This window comes from Varanus komodoensis, unplaced genomic scaffold, assembly GCF_004798865.1.
Source record: "Varanus komodoensis strain SLA01 unplaced genomic scaffold, ASM479886v1 scaffold2, whole genome shotgun sequence".
NCBI classification, from domain to species: Eukaryota; Metazoa; Chordata; class Lepidosauria; order Squamata; family Varanidae; genus Varanus; species Varanus komodoensis.
This window is the reverse complement of record NW_025335568.1, coordinates 52,291,969-52,305,946: the sequence shown is the minus strand read 5'-3', so window position 1 is coordinate 52,305,946 and position 13,978 is coordinate 52,291,969. Positions and strand designations below refer to the sequence as shown.

The window sequence follows — 13,978 nt, the reverse complement described above, 5'->3', positions numbered from 1 at the left end:
AGCTGTGGTTAAGTTGCTTGTTTGAGGAATAGCACACAGTTTGCCTGACAGATGATATGGATTCTCCCGTTCCTTGAATTTCAGTTCTCCAGCTCATCCTGGCCCATAGTCCATTACCCTTTGTAGCAGAGCAAATCTTGTTCCCTTCAAAGAAGTGCAATTGGTGTCAGCAGGTTTTCCCAGCCCCTGAAAATGGCAATTGGAGTCATAATATTTTTTAAAATTATTTTTGTTAGTCTTTTGCAAGTGCACTTGTAGATCTGTCTGATACCTGTGGTCTTGCCTGGTCAATATCCTTGTCTGTTTCATTTGTCAAAGGGACAGGTGGAGTATGTAACAGATTGACGAGGTGAGACTGCATATAGGCTAGTTTGGGTATAGTTGCCAGAAACCAATCGCCAAGTTCTCAGGTAAAAAACACTAGTAAAGGGTAAACAGTAGCACAAGAAGGTGTCCTCCGAATGGAGTGGGAGATATTTTCCCCATAGTAATGTAAGGCCCTTTATTTTAAGTGTTAAACTGACAGTGCTAAGTACCCTTCACCTTTTCAACACTTCCCCAAGTCTGCAGCTACTCCAGAAAGAGGAGGTATCAATTCATTCCTCTTTTTTACAGCTTCTTTCAGGAGCACTTACTGCTGGAGTTGCTACAGTTCTTTGACTATTCTAAAAATCCCCTGCACAAATATGTGTGGATTTAGTGGCAGGGAAGTAAATAAAGGGAACATTTGCACCAATTTAAAGGCTGGGAAGTAGATTGAGGGGAAATTTGCACAGCTGCAGTAACTGAGCCAAAAATAGCCACAAGCTGGGGCGGGGAGAGGGGGGATTCAATATTGTCCTTTTCTGGAGTGTATCACACACAATTGCATTGCCTTTTTCAACACCCCAAGTGAATAGAACTGCGTGAGTGGGAGAGCGGGGATGTGCTTGCTGGTGGTCCTCTGTCATATCCTTGGCACCAAGCTCTATTGCCTTCCTTCCACATGTGTACCAGGGGAGCCATGTCTGCAGCTGGGACCTTTCTCTGTATATGGAAGTTCTCTGTGCAATTTAGAACTCAGAACAGTCAGTGCTGCAAGTTATGCAGGGAGTCCAATTCAGGCTTCCACATCCAACATGTGGATGGGGACAGGATTGGACAATGGACATGTGATGGAGGGAGTGGAGCCAGCAAGTGCAACACCATTTGCCTGACCCCTCTTGCACGATGAGGATGAATGTCTGAATAAGGTTAGTGAGGGACAGAAATCTGCAAGCTGCAAAAAACCTACCGCAAAGATAAATACATAAATTAAACAAGGAGTTTGGCATTATAGGTTTTTCAGTGTTTATTTTGCAAGGAGATAAAAAGCCAGAAGCACTGGAAAAGTAGAGGGGTTCTAACATGTATAGATTCTGACACTCACCACTCCTTTGGGAATTAACACTGTGATTATGTAGCACATTTTAGAAAATAAATTTAAAAATATGCACCATCTTTCAGAAGACCCTCTTTTCATCACAAGTCACAGAAGCAACCAAACAGTTTAGAGAAATGGATTGCTAAAGTTTTGCCTATGAAGTTAAAATACATGTGTGCTGAGAGCTGTAATGCAAACATGACAAATAACTTATTATATAAAACCCAATCCAGCAGGAGTGAACATACATGTAAAGGGGTTTACGTATCATTCTTTTGGACTTTTATTTATGAAAACATTTGCACCTCACATTTTGTATCCAAAACAAAAAATACCCAAGGCTTGGCTTTGAAGGTTTTGCTCACAGAAAAAAAATAATGCATCCAACAGCTGTGTTGGGATAACCATTCTGGAGGGGTTAGGTGGGAGAATGAAGCTGTAATCCCTTAGGGTAAATCCCAATGATCTTAATGGGGTGTACTTCTGAGTAGATATGAACTGTATGTAGACATGCACTGAGTAGACATGCATTATATATATACAGGGTACCTCCTTTACCCGATCTCACAAATGGTGATAATAATCTGGAGATTCTGAAGCTTCAAACTTACTTTCTTTAGGATATTCTTTTAGGGTCACATTAATATAACACACATAGTCAATTAAAACCATTTTGGCCCAAGTCTAGGCAAAATTAGTGATACTGAAGTCCTATTGAAATGAGTGGAATATACAGTGATGAGTATCTTAAGCCAGTTTCAAAGAAATTTAACTATAACTAAATTCCTCTGGATTGGTACCACTGAATAGTCGTTAACTAGGTATGCTGGACTATGCTAAAACAACACTCAAGCTTTATTATTATTATTATTATTATTATTATTATTATTTTTTTTAGGAAAGAAAGAAAATTCCAAACCATAGTCTCCTATGGCCAAATCATTATTTCACAGTTTGCTGGTTGACAAAATATGTTAAGGAGCACTTTGCTAAATCTGGAGCACTTCAGTGGCTGTTGTCACAATTTTAATTCTGAAAGTAGTGGAAGTATTCTAAGGTTTGATCTGTTAATCATTTATAATTGGAAACGTTTGTAAGTAGTCACACATTGGCCCCAATCCTGTGTATGAGAGCAAATGCAACATCCTCTGTCTCTTAGTTGAAATAACAGGGAGATCCTCCAGGCATCTGAGCACCATCCGGAGGTTCTGAATATTCCTAGTTATTATTGTTCTTAGTCGTGACCCTCTTGCTTCATCAGTCTTGACCAGACAGACTTTAATACTTAACATTCGGCTGGCTTTCCATTCCCTTTCCACTCCCCCCCCCGCCCCGCCCCGCTCCCCCTCCGCACTTTGGAAGATCTCTGTCTTCCTTCCTGCAGTGGCATTGACTTGAGAAATATGTGAAAACTTGAAATGAAACTAAATTCTTGTTTCTTGGAAAGTGCAAGGAATGACAGAGGAGGCGTCTGGTTTGTGTGCCAAAGAGTAGGTGAATTGTGGAAAGTGCATTGTGATGTGGGTTGCCTATCCCCTTTCAGAAAGTGTGCCCCCCTCATTTTCTCTCTCTCATTCTCTCTCCCTCTCTCCCTCTCTCTCTGGGACTGGATGGATAGCTCGCACAGCCTGGCTCCGGCCCCGGAGTCCCTGCTCCTGTTTAATATTCTACTTGCTCCACTGATGTTGTGCTTGGCTCCTGTGGGACTGCAACTCACGGCTTGAAACCGGAGCCAATTTTCTGTCTTAATCTCAGTGTTTTGACTGGAGGCAGATCCAGTTCAGCCCAATCGGGGCTGGTGGAAACAACTACCTAAGAGTCTCGCTCTGTTTCGTTTGGGGAGGGAAAGAGGGAGGGAAGGAGGGAGGGAAAAAGAAAAAAAAGGGGGAGAAAGCGAGGCAGCCAGCCACACATAAGAGACTCGCACATACAATGTCGTTGCTGAGGTCGCTGTGTGTGGAAAGAATAAAGTGATCTTCTTGCAATCTGGGAGCATCGCTCGGATCGGTTTGTTTGGATTTCTTTCTTTCAGAAAAGGAAGGGTAGAATTTGACTTAAGAGGACGGAGGCGAAGGGATTGGGGGCAGCCAGTCAGTAAATGAATAAAAGCGTTGCCTTTCTTAGGGGAAAGGCTGCGATCCCAAGTACACACACTTACCTGGAAGTAAGTGCCATCGTAATCAACGACGCTTACTCCTAAGAGAATGGGGGTGGGCGGTGAGTCTTTGAATCCAGTCCTCCTCATTTTAGCGCGAGTTGCTTCATGGCTGGGGGGAACAATTGGTTTTAAAAGAAGATGGGGAACGGGAAGGGAAAATAGCCTGCGTCTGCTAAGCGTAACGGAATGACATCCGCGGCGAGCGAGGGCAGCGGGTGAGAAAGGCCAGCTACAGACGGGGAGGCATGGACCCTTCGGCGGTAAGAGAAGCCGAAGGGCTCCGTGGAGACAGCGCAATGCCAGGCTGACTGCAGGGTGCAGGCACGCAATGGCCGCTGCCCGGTAGACTAGGGCAGGGCAGGGCAGGGCAGGGCAGGGGGTTGCGGGCGGTGGCTGTCCCACCTCACGGGCCAGGCGATCTTTGTCTCCGTTTGCAGGTCGGAGGTGCAGCGATGACTCTGGTGCTGCCCCTGAGCAGCTTCTGCGAGCCCATTGTCTCCTCCGAGGGAGCCGGCGAGTTCCAGCCTCTGTGGGAGTCGCGCTGTTGCAGCAAGAGCAGCCCCGCCTCGGATACAGCCGCCGCGGGCGGCAGCGGCAGCGGCAGCGGCAGCAGCGGTGGCCAAGGCCAGGCACAGCTGCCTCCGCAGGGCAGCGACGGCAGGGCACCAGCTGGGCAGACCCCCGCGGCAGGAGGTAAGGCTGTTTCTTAAGGGAAGGCGCTGCAGTTAGTGGCATGCGCGCCATATTATCATCATCGTTAATGTATCCTTAGTTTAATTTGCCCTTTTAATAAATATTAATTTATTCTTATTATCACTAACAGCCTTTATTTATCCTTACTACAACCTTGCCAGGTAGATTAGGCAGAGGGAGTGACCAGCTCAAGGTCACAAAGTGGGCTTTTTGTGCCAACTGTCACCAAAGTATCCTGTTTCTAAGAGTGGGCACCTCATCGGCGGGGCACGAAGGCAAGCACCTCCCCCTCCCCTTGTTCCTCCCCACAGCCTTAGCATTTGCTGTACTTCCACTGCACACAGAAGTTCTATTTAGCTCTCACGGCTAATGGGCCTTTGGCTGTGGGACTGCTGCTGTTCTAAAAGGAGATGTATTAGAAAACTTTTCCAGCCATTCAGAGTGCCTTGGGATGCAATCCTATCATCTGAAGGAGGACATTCCAGGATCCATCGGCAAGGGAGGGCGCGATGCCTTTTGGATGTATCCATCTCTCTGCCACTGCTGCTGCTCTGTTGTCTGTGTTCCAACAGGGGAACCATGCCCCTGGAATAGACGTGGGGGAGTATACTTGGTAGTTCTTCCACCATCATTTCAGCCTCTTCATCCTCTTTGGACTGCTCAACTCTGGACTAGTAGGGTGGTTGCTTAAGGCATTTTACATCACCTGCTCAAATGCACTTCATTCTTAAGGTTGCGCTGAGATGGGAAAAATAGGCCCTGGTATGTCCTCACTCAAACTTCATAGATGCTGAACAGTGGCTGGTTTTGAAAAACTTGGCGTCTCTCCCAGCCTTAGTCATGGATCCTCCTTTGAGTGGTAGAGATGAGTCCTGGAACACAGGGAGCAACAGCATAAAGAACAGTGCCCTTTCGACTTAATCCTCACAAGAGATGAGAAGGTAAACCTACATCTGAGCCACAGCACTTTGGACTTCAGGTGGGAGCTAACATGACTAAATTTTTCTCTGTGTAAGTGATGGAATTCCCTTCAGATAACAGACAAGCCCTAGTTGTCAGGCAACAGGATTTTGGCTCATCTTCATAACCTTTTCCCCTGGATTTTCTATTTATATGGAGAAATTCCCACCTTCTGCCTGAAATGGTATAGTCCAGGCACAGGTTTGGCTCCTCATCTCTGTGAGAACCAGTTCTTTATATTTGTAGTCTCGGTACATACAGCATGTCTTTCTTACTTCATTTAATCCCCATAACAAGCCATTTAGGGCAAAACTTGTTAGACTTTCAGGATCTAAGGGGCATTAACTCATCATTCTGCCATAGTTTAGATTAGTGTTTCTCTTCTGTTCTTCTGCTTTTGGGCATGAGAAGAGTAAAGGCATCTCTGCTTTCTCTTTGGAAGAGACCACAGCAGTTTTTCATTTGGTCAGAATGCATGGAACTGTGGCTTGTTCTAACTAAAGTTAGTTTTTAAAAACCTGATTCAAACTGTGGTTTCAGATTTATTGGATTGTTAATTAACTTGGATTAAAATAAGCCACATTTCCTCAGGTACAGACATCAGGATCCATGGAGCTGTGGATTGTTAGAGTAAAAACAATCTTTCACACAGACAAGGAAAGGGAAAGGGGAGGCTTAGGCTTATCATGAATCATAGTCATGGTTTAGGTTGAAGGGTTGTGATTTTTTCCTGTGAAAGGCTTTTGACCCATGATAAAGCTTGTGTGTGTGATGGGGGAGGGGGGGGGGGAAGGCACCAGTTGATGATAGGAAAATCCAGTACCCAAAGTAGATGGAGTTTAGCACTGCAGGATCGTGCAGTTCTCTCTCCCCTTCCTTCCTTCCTTCCTTCCTTCCTTCCTTCCTTCCTTCCTTCCTTCCTTCCGTGCTTACCCACATGAAATTAGGCTGTGTGCTACATGCTGTCTGTGGACTGCAGATTTCCTAGCCCAGGTTTAGGTGATTGTTGAACCAGACCAAAACCTTTCATTTCAAATGTAAGCACTGGGTCTTTCTTACTTTTAATTGCAAATTATGTGTAAGCTGGTTGTGGTTATATAGTGGAGGAAGACACTCTAACACACTTAAAGTTATTCTCTTTTATTTTGCTTTGGAATTCATTGTTTTAATTGTGCAGCAAAGCCTAATTCTAAAAGTTCAAATAAATAATAGAAGTATATTAGCTTGCTATGGATCTGTGAGACTTTTAATGTTACTGGCTGATTAAATGTTTGAATATCTTTGACTTCTAGCTGCCGTCAGCATCTTGCTGGCCATTTCTCTGAATAATATTTTAGAATCCACATGTTCCTAGCCTGAGTCCCAGGTTCAGAAGCAAGTTCTGGGGCTAGGGCCTGTGCTGTCCTGTCTCAAAAGAAAGTTTATGCCACCCAGTTTATCTCATATATCATTTATTGGAGTTTTAAATTAGCACTGGGGAAAAAGTAATAAACCCCAAACAGGTGGCCATATTAAATGCTAGACAATAATTAAAATTTTACTCTCTGTGGTAGCATATGGTTTTGAGTGTTGTGACCCTGACTAGATTACAGTATCCACTGGTTTCCAAAGAACTCAAAGTAATTACATTTTTTTGGCTACCTGTTCCAAATCTGTTCCTTTCTATTGAGCTTAAAGATCATAATTTCAAATTGGTTTATAACAACTTATGCATATTTGAAAAATAATTTACAAGATTTAGTCTTCTTACAAAGCCAGTGCTGTTTCTGGCCAGAAGAGGTAGTACAAGTGTACTGTATTTTCCTAATAAGTTGGCTGTTATTGAGTGACATGAATTTTGGGGGATTGGGGATTTAAACATGCTGAAGCAGGAAAACCCCACGTGTGTCTACATAAATGACATTAAGTGGAAATAGGCACCAACTTTCACAGGCACATCAGGAAGCAAACTTAGGCTCTATATCCTTCCTTTATGTGGTCCAAAGCTCTGCCACCATGGCTGCCCTGCAGGTGATGCTCCATGAGTGCTATGGGCAAAATCCTCCCCTTTGTCTGTCAGGGGAGGATTGGAAGAGGCTTTGAATGCACCAGATCCAAAGCCTTCTCTTTAGACATGGCCCTGCAATGAGGGAATGTATGTGTGCCAAACTTGGAACTGGAATAGTTGTTATTAAAACAGAAAAAAACAGGGAGGAAGAAAGTGGGGAAGGTCTTTTTTCTCCCATGGCTGGCGTAATTCCATGGACATTTCACCTAGACTTGATAGGATTGCTTTGTCCATGTAGTAACTATCCCCACCCTCATCCAGAAATTTGGGGGAGTTCCTACTAATCATAATTTTTTCCCAGGAAGTAGGAGCATGTGCTAGTATGAAGGGGGATAAGGACTTAATATTATAATGCCTTTTTTAGTTAGCAAGAATACCTACCATAGTTTTTACCGAGTATATTTTTGTTAAGTCAGACTTGAACATCATACATAGCTAATGCTTGTTGTCAGTGTATTAAACTTAATTAATCCTATATTTTAATGGTTTTAATAACTTTGTATTCTTCAAACTAGCATAGTGATGAATGCGACCATTATTGAAATGGGTTGAATAAAAGCTTTCTTAATGTCAAATTTAGAGAAAGTACTTAAGTTTGTAGGACAATTGTGCTTAAATACACAGACTGCTTTCCTAGACTGTCAGCACTACTATTAAACTAGCTTTTTATTTTGTTGATACCATAAAACTTATAGAAATATGAAGACGAGTTCTAATGAATTAAAAGGAACAGTATTTCCTTTGGAACTCCTCATGCAGACTATATGCCAGTTGTCTCCTGTAATTTATTTTCCACAGGATCACATCACAAAGGAGTTTCAAATCCTATAGCAACATCTAAGGTTACATACATTAAAAGGAAATATGTGGAAGAGGAAGATTTTCATCCTCCGCTCAGTAGCTGTACACCTAAAGTAAGTTTTAAAAATTACATTTCTGATATGGGGGCACACATTCTTGAATCAGAAAATACTCCAGCAAGGTTGTAACTATATTTTATTTTCCGTAAATATTAATGTTCTATTTCTTCTTAAAATGTCTATACCCACTTTTCTGATGTTGTTCTGTACAAAGCAGCTGCCCCTTTTGAGTTAAAAGCGGCGGCGGGGGGCGGGGGGATGGTTATGTGCTCTAATAAATAAGGAAGTATCTGTGATTAATACTTCTTCTGTAGAATTTAGATTTGGCACTTTAAGTTCATAGTCCAAACATTTTGCACCTCCTTGAATAATAGGGTCATTGAATAATGACCCCACCCACTGTGCACATTTCTACATTCTCCATGCATCAAAATTAACACCAATGTTGGGAGAACTGACGGGTATTTGAATGCTAAGTCTTTCTAACTCACTATATTGAGTCCATGTTTCTTAGTAGGAAAAATCAGATGGAGGTGGATACATTTTCTGTAAAAAATATCAGTGATGACCTGGGAAAATATAATAAATAAAATATTTGACTATGAAGTGCTGTAGCTCTTTGGTAGTATACCTGGTTTGTAAAAAAAATCTCAGTTCTTGGCTGGGGGAGACCCCTATCTGTGAAACTTTGGAAAGCCAGCACCTGGTGGCATTGCCAATACTACCACTGCAAGGTAGCTCTCTATATTACTGTTCTTTAATGTCACTTGAAAAACTATCAGCTAAGTCAGGCTTCTACCCAGCCTAAATAGGAGAGTTAAATCTGGGCTAAGTATTCTGCCTAAGTACTTATTAAATTCAGACAAACTTGGTACCTCTTGATTCATACCTTATCTTTTACTCTTGGTAAGGGAAGGTGCAAAGCCCCAGATTTTTGAGCCTGATGTCCCAGGCCAAATCTCAGGTTAGCCATAAAACCACTGGATGGCCTTAACCAAACTATTAGCATTCAGCTCCAGTTTCTCCCCCCTCATTATGATATTGAGATAGAAATAGCCTGTCTAATGGGGCTGTTACAAGAATTTAACATTGTGATGCCTGACCTGCTGACAAGTCTATATCTGCAGTAAATTGAGAAGCTTTAAAATGTGTGTGCATCTTACCTTGAGCATTATGCAACCAGAATACACCTACCACTTGCTGGACATTCTGCATGCCATTTGGAAGATGCATTTGATAAGAAGCCTTTATACTGGGTACCAAAAATTAGTATGCTGGCCTGGGGCTCTAGAGAACACTTTTCCCTTCATACACACTGCAGCAGCTGCACTTTGAGCAGTTGGCTCAAGGGCTCTGGTACTTTCTCTGTAAGTGAGGATCAGAGTTGCTTCTGCCTCTCAATCTATTGCAAAGATTATAAGGATATGGCAGATAAACTTGCTCTGTATTTGTTGATAATTGTGTTCTGCTAAATGTTGATCTAGGCTACATTCCTAAGCACCTTCACTAGGGAATAAGCCTCATTGAACATAGTGGAACCTACATCTACGTAAACATGCATAGGATTACTGGTTGATTTTTTTCTCTCATGTGAATTTTGTTACTGCACTATGTGGTGTTTTGTATTTGATTTTGTTAGCTCCTTGAGTAAGCAGCATAGATAATTTTTAAGTAAATAAACATTACTATTATCGTGTAAAGTGTGTTGAGGGTCACTACACTGAAAAGCTTTTCAGTGGCCTGCAGGTAGGATCTGCAGTGTCTGGCCCTGAGACAATGTAGATAAAATGTTTGAGAACCTGAGACAAGAACAAAATGAATGCTGTGGCTTGGTTCCTGGTATCACAAGTGTAAGGAAACTGGTGGAAATGGATTTTCCTGCATGCTCCTCTCCCCTGAAGTCCTTTACATCCCCTGAAAATCTCTGGAAGGTCAATGGCCCATCCTGAGCAGTGTGAGCTGGAGTGTAGGGTGCTGCTGAAGGAGGGAGGATATTGTTGTTGTTGTTGTTGTTGTTGTTGTTTCCTGCTTGTTTTCAGAGATTGGAACACTTGTTGACCAGAGAGAGTAGAGACAATTCCCATCAGCTCCCTAACCCTCTAGATAGAAGGCAAAAGTTCATCTACTCACCACACAGGATCCAAACCTGTATGAATCTGCTGCCACAAGTTGTAGTGATGGCCACCCATTTGGATGGTGTTTAATGGGGATTAAAAACATTTACAGTAGAAAAAGGTATCGGTAGCTATCAGTCAGTTGGCTATACACAACCTCCAGCATCAGAGACAGTACAGCTCTTAAGCACCAGTTGCTGGGGAACATGAATAGGATGCTGCTGCTGCACTCAAGTTCTATAGACAGCCAGCTCTTGGCCATCATGGGAACAGAATGGCAAACTAGATGGATTCTTGGTCTGTTTTTATTTTCAGTAAACAACAGCTCTCTTAAGGGCATTGTCCTGCTGCATGCTCCCATTAAAGAATAAACTTTCTAGTTTCTGATCCTAATGGGTATCTCTGATGCTAAACTATGTGTAGCTACAGATCCCTCCCCTTTTTTATTTTTCAGTCTCCCCTTCTCCCTACTTTCCTACCATTTAGGACATTGCATTCCAGTTGAACAGTCCTTATAACTGAGATTTTTCTATCCTGTAACAATAGAGAGAATACATAAAAGTATTAGTGTATTGCAAGATTGCCATATTGCCTGGACATCTGGAAAATCAAGCTTTAAGCCCAGGAGAATGTCAGACTCCATGGTTCATGTGTATCATGACCTTTTTGCTAAGTAAGATTGCCAAATGTGATGGTGATTTTTGTATAGTTTTCCACTGGGAACTGGACAGAGACCAGTAGATAGTTTCACAGAAAGCACAGAGCAGCCCTGGCAGATTCTGATCGGTTTCCAGTTACAGGCAACAGTGACTGCAATTGAACCAGAGACCTTGAGGTGAAAGAGTATGTCTCTTTTTAAGTACTTTGAAGACTCAGTATATACAATGAGCTTCTTGTTTATAAACATATGTTTATGGTAAACAAATCTTTTTTAGAAAATTTAATGCCACTACTTCATTCTGTATCAATTACCGTAATATGAAATGTTCATTTCCATAGTTTTTCTAGAAATGGATATTTGTTAAAAATAATAATACCGAGTTTGGCTTTGAAATGGGATGAGCACAAAGCCTAGGAATAGTTCACAAAGGACGAGAAACATGTGAGAATGTGTAGAGGAGGACTTTTGCTTAAGCAAGAGGGTTATTGTGTTGATTTGAGAAAAGCTGCATGTTTTTGAAAAAATGGCCTGGAAAATTTCCCCATAGTCTTCATAGGAAAGATCTTTCCTCTCTGCCAAAATTCCATGGCCACAGGGGGAAAGATAAAAAAGGATAAAAAAAGAACATAAAGAGAAATGTCTCCTCTCCTCCAATAATACTTGCTTATGTTTTGGGCTAATCTGTTGAAGGGAGTGAAAGGAGAAGCAATTATGCCAGTGTGAATTTTTTGAGCAGGTAACCCTTGTTTCTTTTACCCGGGCTTCTGAACTAGCAGAAATTATCTGGAAACATCATCCTCCCCTTCACTCTAACTGCTGCACTATGAAAGAAAGGACATCATTTCCTGTTTTTTTGAAGCTGTTTCTACCCTTAGTCTACCTCGGTCAACAAGGTAAGGGAAGAGTAGCTGCAGAAAACAGGAAAGGGAACCATCAAGGCCAGAGTGAAGGGTAAGTATTGTTAGGGACCTGTTCAAGGTGGCTATGGCTACAATCCTAAAACATTTAAGTTTCATTGAACTCAATGGGGCTTATTTCACAGTAGGCATATCTTGGGGTGCACTGCCAGTATTTTTGGAGGAAGTGTGGTACCCCTAAATGTTTATAGGGGTTTTGGTTTGCTATTCACATATACACTGTACACACTGACACAGTTTGGCTCAAGAAGATTCTTCACAGCTGCACTAGCATGGAAAAAGTAAACATGCCAGTTCTGCTTTCCTGCATATATTGTCAAGAAGCTACCTTTCTTGGATGCAGAAAGTCCTGCTATGGTGGTAAAGTCCAGTGCAATACACAGCAAGCTGCTAATAGTGACTAACCACAGGATAGGTTTGACAGAAACTGAATGGGCAGTTTAAACAAAAAACCCCTAAAACTAATAGTCTTAAGAGAAATATGGATACCCCAAGTGATGGCCAGACTGGCCAAATTTTAGCAGCACATTTCAGCTAATCTCCTCTGCACTGATCTTTGTTTTCATCTCCTTTCTCTTTCATTTGTAGACAATATCTGTCTTTGAAGAGCGAGCACACATTCTTTACATGTCTTTGGAAAAACTGAAGTACATTGATGACCCTGAAGTCTATCTCAGGAGATCGGTCCTTATCAATAATTTAATGAAGAGAATTCATGGGGAAATCATCATGCAAAACAACTGGTGTTTCCCTGCTTGTTCTTTTGGCAGCGCCTCAGCCCAAGAGTGGTTCATGTCTCATGACTGTCCTTATAGGAAACGCCTTCGGATGGCACGGGAGGACTGTGAAAAGATCCAGACCTGCTGCTTTTATCAAGAATGTGGCAGCCACTACTTAAGTTTACCATTATCTACCAGTTCTGCAGTGGGGAATTCCTCCTCCTCTTCTTCCTCCTCATCTTCATCCTCATCTTCCTCTATATCTTTGCCAAGTTGTTCCCAACAGGTGGAATATGGTATAAGCAGTGCCCCTGTTTACAGGAGTGATGATCAGATACATGCCAATGAAATTTTCATCACTAATGCCAGGCCACATGGCAATCAGGACAAGTCAATATTAAGCAATGAAAAGGGGAGCCATGAAATGGAACGAGACCAGGCTTCAGACTGGGAACCTATGAAAGGCGATTATGGTGTTGAATGTAAAAGCAAATATTATGACTATTTTGAGACGGGACATGGTGACAAAAGCAACATGAATGAATCTTGGAAAAAATCCTTACGAAAAAGGGAGTGTTTACCAGGTGGCAAAATATGTTGCAGTAAAGGAAGCAAAATATGAATTATATAATTACAGTTGTGAAGCACACACAGCATGTTGAATTTATCAAACACAATTTCATTCTGGATGGATGTTCTTATACTTTTATACAACCAATACAATCGTGGCATAAGCTTCATGGATAGTTTTAATGACTTGACTGGGGAGAAGATTGCTTCTAAGTGTATGTATGGTCTGCATCATAGAGCTATTTATAAAGATATGGGATCTTCATAAAGAGCACAGTTGAATTGAGATACGTATTTTAGCTTTTGTTGCTGAAAGAACTAATAAACTAAAGGAAGAAAACATCCCTTTTCACATAGCCTTCCCCTGGGTAATCTAACAAGAATTAAGAGGAATCTCCTTTATGTTTATCAGCTAACAGTGCATTCGATAAGCGAAGTATTACCAGCAAAGGGGGAGGTATACGTCTTGCCCAACAGGAATGGCTGTGAGAAAGACTGCATATAATTGAAGAGGAATAAATCCACATTGTGATCTAGTATTGACACTATTCAGATGTATTTAACTGTTTGATTTAATTGATAGGGTGTAATATCACCTTATGGAATCTTAATCAGAAATACCACATACAGTTTCCAGCACATGTACAGTTTTCAGCTAAGCTGCAAGAATGAACGAGCCTTATGGTGGTTTATTACTATAAAGGGCAGAGTTTCCTTGGTGCCTTACTTTTTATCTTAATTTTTCCAGGGTGAAAATTAAGTTAAAAAAAAAACCAGCTACAGCAGGGATGTAACCTAAACAGGAAAAATAATAACAGGGTGGATTGAATATTAGTAGAAACCTGTATTCTTTGAAATACAGAGTTTGATTTCCTAT

General features: G+C 41.7%; 1 protein-coding gene across 1 annotated transcript; it reads left to right on the top strand.

Annotated features, from left to right (window-relative positions):
- Nucleotides 1-4,012: 4,012 nt before the first annotated feature.
- On the top strand, nt 4,013-13,750 carry SERTAD4 (SERTA domain containing 4). Its single transcript, XM_044429075.1, has 3 exons — nt 4,013-4,253; nt 8,059-8,174; nt 12,401-13,750. The coding sequence occupies exons 1-3, from the start codon at nt 4,013-4,015 to the stop codon at nt 13,151-13,153; spliced, it is 1,110 nt and encodes a 369-aa protein (XP_044285010.1). The 3' UTR covers nt 13,154-13,750.
- Nucleotides 13,751-13,978: the final 228 nt, after the last annotated feature.